Source organism: Syngnathus leptorhynchus, chromosome 8 (genome assembly GCF_054491065.1).
Source record: "Syngnathus leptorhynchus isolate UIUO chromosome 8, UIUO_Slep, whole genome shotgun sequence".
Lineage (NCBI taxonomy): Eukaryota > Metazoa > Chordata > Actinopteri > Syngnathiformes > Syngnathidae > Syngnathus > Syngnathus leptorhynchus.
Genome location: NC_141202.1, coordinates 1,743,888 through 1,748,413, shown reverse-complemented (window position 1 = coordinate 1,748,413; position 4,526 = coordinate 1,743,888). Strand labels below are relative to the sequence as shown.

The following is a 4,526-nucleotide window of genomic DNA, read 5'->3' as shown; positions in this document are numbered from 1 at the left end:
CCAACTCTCGTTTCAAGGACGTCTTCCTTCAATTCACATTAACATTTTTTTCTTACATCTCAAACATGCGGTAATGCCGAGGTTGAATGTGTACATTAAAAAAAAAAAAAAAACCCTGCATATTTATTTGGTTTCCATGAATGTAAAATGTACAAATGACACACTGGTTTCTTTGTTGTCATCTGAGCACCAAACAATCTTGCGTTTTGTTGACTGTTTTTTTAAGTGCAATATATTTATTTTGTTGTCTGAAAATGTCTAATGTATCACCTTGGAAAAAAGTGATTTGTCAAACTTGAGAAATATATATCACCACCCAAAGGCTGACTCATTTTTTGTTCTTTACATTTAAACAACGCATGAAATAAACCCAATAAATGTATAAAATGACATTAATTTTAGAGGATTATGACGGTTCTGTATTATGAACCATTGCAATCGTAGGATGAGATTTATTCAGACAGCGCACTCTGGTGGTGGATTGGTATAATAGGTGCATACGCATTTAAAAAAAAAACCATCAATACAGGTCATTTAGTGCAGCTCCATGAGGAAAATAAATTATATTAAAATAATTAAAGTAGGGAAGGGAGAAAAATTCTAATCTACACAGAAAAATAAAAATAGCAACATTAAATTAGATGCCAATAAAGAAATACATAAAATAAACATGTTAAGCAAGAAGAGTACCCTAAATTGCAGGACCAGCAAAATATGCCGACTTAGACAAATATTGTAAAAAAAATTGTTTTAATTATTTTTAACTTTTCAGTTTGTACTTTTTTTTTAACTTTGTACTAAAGTGCAGAGTGTAGGTACTTTTGCCATCAATTTAGCATTTTGGCTCATTTTCCACTACTCTGGCTTTTAGCGGACGCTACGCGACGAGCTAACAGGTCAGCCCTGAAGCACAGGCATGCGGCGGCCATCTTGCTAACAATATGCTAATAGGTTAAGAGCAGGCCGGGTGATGGATGGCGTGTCTGCGGGCATTTAGCGGCAAAGTGCTTCGGAAAGCCAAGACGCCACCAAAGTGCTTCAAGGACGAGTGACGTTTTTGTGATGAAACGTCAACTAGACAGGAAGTGGACGTGGAATTTAAACGGAACGTCAGCGTAACACATTTAGCGTAAAAAGCTTTGCAATATTTCCATTTATAAACTGATTTTCACAAACATGCACACCCGTTTCACATTTCATTCGCTGAGTCAGAATTTATGAATTTATTTATTATACTAGTCATGTACATTGCAAACTGCAAACACAACAATATATATATACATGACCAATATTACCAATTTCTTAAAATGATTATTTAATATAGTGTTCAGTGGGTCTATTGAAGCTATTAGCCACCTTTCGCTATGCAATCAGTAGACGAAATCCTATTTGTGTGCGTGTGCCTCGTACAAACTCTACAAACTGACACACACACACACACACACACACACACACACACACACACACACACACACACACACACACACACACACACACACACACACACACACACACACACACACACACACAACTAGTGTAATGAAGTGAGTATGCCCTCTGCAGACAAGGTTTGATAGGAGGGAAACAGGCTGCATAACAACAAGTTATTAGGATGATGAAACGTCCTACAAGCGTCCAAACACTCTTAAAAGAAAGCTCGGCTCAGATAAGGAGCGACGGGAGGCAGAGGGCACGGGAGGGGTGCTTACGATCCTAACCCGATTGGATCGACGGCTCGCGGCGGGGACGGGACGTAACCCAATCAAACATCCGTCAAGCCCATGTCATGCATAATTAATTGAGCCCGCTACACAAAAATCGATACTGATTGCATTAGGACCTTTCAGAGGACTCGTCCGAAGTGCATGGCGTCATGTCGTTTAATGGCGTTGCCTATTCTTGCTGCTTTTTATATTTATAGACTATTTATTGAAAGATGTCCAATTGGACATTTAATGCTGCTGTTCACTCACTTGCACATCTACGTATATACATTGAGGCGGTATTTATTCTTCAATAGTTGTGATTTTCTTGCTGTCATATATAAATAGCTTAAATGTTGATTATTTTGGTTTTTAAGGTTGAGGTAGCTGGCACATGTTTTGTAATATGCGTTACACAATATTACAAAGTTTGCATAAATTCTCTTGCTCTTTTATACTTTTACTGAAATACAAATATAATTTCAATACTCACTGGCCAATCTCCGATGCGCTGAAGTTCTTCCTGTGCTCTTTGCCTTTAACGTTTGCAAATGCTGCCACCTGCAGGACAGCAAATGACTTACAAGAAGAAGAAAAACCATTTATACACACAGCTTTTAATTCCTCAAAAAGAATACATATAGCCATGACTAACAATCAAATCAAATAAAACAGATGGGTTTAGGGAATCCATTCACAGCTTGAGTGATATATTTTCAAATAGTGCTTAAGGCCTTGTGAAATGTTGAACTAATTTACAGGCTAGTTGAGGTCAGTTAAGGACTAACGAGGATGGAGCACTGGGGGTAAGGCAGGCGGCCTTTGGGGCCACCCATCGGGAATAAGTGAGGTGAAGAAGATTCGGACAAAGGACCACGCCACGGTGAGCAAGCCGGGCTCCTCCTGCTGGGCTTCTTCCGTGCCGTCGTCCATCACCCGCTCCTGAAGATGCACACACACCCTGTTTAACCCCTCAGGTCGCGTGTAGTATTTGCCCTTTCCGCTTCTGTGTGGCCGGTTTGTAATTCGCAAGAGTTTTAGCTTCTCGAACTAAACTTGAAAGTTGAGAAAGCGCAAATCTAGAATTGAATTCAAGTCAAAACATACCAATTCGTGCAGGCCTTGTTGCAGCTCAGCTTCCTCCCAAGCTTGGGCTTGGTCGGGATCCTGAAAGTTTGGTGGGTCTTGCTGCTGCTGCTGGTCTTGCTGCTGCTGCCGGTCTTGCTGCTGCTGCCGGTCTTGCTGCTGCTGCTCCACCGTCCTGAAGGGAAACCAGCCCACCTGGTGCCTAAAAGCAAAAAGTACCATCTAACTTGTGCTTGAGGAAGCATTGACAAAATTTTAAGTGTCTTTTATAGAAACAATTGTGCATCTGGATCTATTTCCAACATTGCACAATCGACTAATTGACAAAATTCCTTAACCCTTCCCAGTGACTCACAGGTAGACGAGCATCATAGCTCCCACCACCACCATGAAGCGACCGAAGGAGCAGTTGAAGTAGACGAAGCTGAGCAGGACGCAGACGCGGAAGAGCGCGAAAGGCCAGTCTAGCCAATCCCCGTTGAGCTGGTCTTCGTTTAGCATGCCCCCGCCGCCGCCCGCGCCTTGTACGTTCATCTGGATGTTGGCGTCGGCCGCGGGAGGCAGCGGCAGGTTCTCTGGCAGGGGGTCGGCGGCCGGGACGGGGGGCTGCGCGGCTTCGTTGGGCTGAGGAGGCGGCAGCTGTGCGGTGGCAAAGCTGGGAGGCTGGGATGCCGCCACCGCTGCCTGACTGCAAAGAAAAAAAGACCGCTGTTTTAACATGTTTCATAAATGAGACAATCAGAGTGAGACATTTTATACTCACTACTGCATGTAGTAATGCCGCGCGTACATCTGTTGCCACCACAGCATCTGCATGGGCGCCAACATCTGGCCACCTCGCGAAGGCAATCGAGTTCCTCCATGAGACCTGATAATGATAACCATCAGAAAAAAGAAGCACGCTTGTGAAGAATAAAATATGAGGTCACTTACGATCGGGAGACGCCAGCCAGGTTTTCAGGGTTCGAACTGACGGTGTCACCTCGACGCCGGACATCCATGACTCATTATCGTAGAGCCAACAAAGGTCAGAGAAGGGATTCGACGACCACCTGTGGAGGAAGCTTCCTTTAACACCTCACTGGGAGACGCTTGCACTTCTGCATGATTTTGTTGGTGTTGGTGCTTCTTTGTTCTGTCTTTTAAGATATCAAGTGAGAAGTAGACTTTGAAACCACTCATATGCACTCAGTGGACACAATGACTAAAGAGTTTGATTAATTTCCGGACCAAACATATTGATGTGGAGACAAATATTGACGCCGCCTATTATTAAATAGATGTTCTAGATATTGTCCATAGATCGATGCTATACTTTTAGTAAACGCTGCGCTGACTTTATGGCGTCACGAGTTTTGTTTTTTTTACTATTTTAAGTGTCGTACGTGTGTAACTGGGTAGCGATAACCTAACGGGACAAATTTAGACATCCATATCGTTCAGAAGTGATTAGCTCGGCTGACATCACAGCTAGCTCTCTTTAGCTCATTGGCTAGCAAAATAGCTTGCCCCCCGCTTTCTTACCGGGGCTTTGACAGCGCGATTTAAATAAAAAAGGAAACGTTTCGTGGTGACAGGACCTCCTTATTTACCTGTTGAAATGTTTCTATAGAGAAGTGCCGCCGTCCTCTATGTTGTTTACTCAGTGCTTGTTGTCGATGACGCCATTGTGAAAGTCAATATGTCGTCACAAATCTGCGTCCCGGTGACGTCATATCTGCGCGACATTTGTACATC

At 43.0% G+C, this 4,526-nt stretch overlaps 1 protein-coding gene across 2 annotated transcripts; it reads right to left on the bottom strand.

The window, feature by feature from the left end:
• Positions 1 to 2,307: 2,307 nt before the first annotated feature.
• herpud2 (HERPUD family member 2) lies at positions 2,308 to 4,481 on the bottom strand. 2 transcript variants are annotated; one of them, XM_085918245.1, is made up of 6 exons: positions 4,382 to 4,481; positions 3,723 to 3,928; positions 3,553 to 3,657; positions 3,145 to 3,477; positions 2,811 to 2,991; positions 2,308 to 2,645 (listed from the first exon to the last, which is right to left on the bottom strand). In XM_085918245.1, the coding sequence occupies exons 2-6, from the start codon at positions 3,788 to 3,790 to the stop codon at positions 2,487 to 2,489; spliced, it is 846 nt and encodes a 281-aa protein (XP_085774371.1). In that variant the 5' UTR covers positions 3,791 to 3,928; positions 4,382 to 4,481; the 3' UTR covers positions 2,308 to 2,486. The 2 variants fall into 2 exon arrangements, with proteins under 2 accessions (XP_085774371.1, XP_085774369.1); XM_085918243.1 differs by having other exon boundaries at positions 3,723 to 3,841.
• Positions 4,482 to 4,526: the final 45 nt, after the last annotated feature.

Coding starts and splice junctions, on each gene's coding strand:
- herpud2 (XM_085918245.1), bottom strand. CDS start 3,790: ATGGATGTCCGGCGTCGAGGTGACACCGTCAGTTCGAACCCTGAAAAC. Junction 3,478..3,552: donor CGGCATTACTACATGCAGTA/GTGAGTATAAAA, acceptor TTTTCTTTGCAG/TCAGGCAGCGGTGGCGGCAT. Junction 2,992..3,144: donor GCTATGATGCTCGTCTACCT/GTGAGTCACTGG, acceptor TTTTGCTTTTAG/GCACCAGGTGGGCTGGTTTC.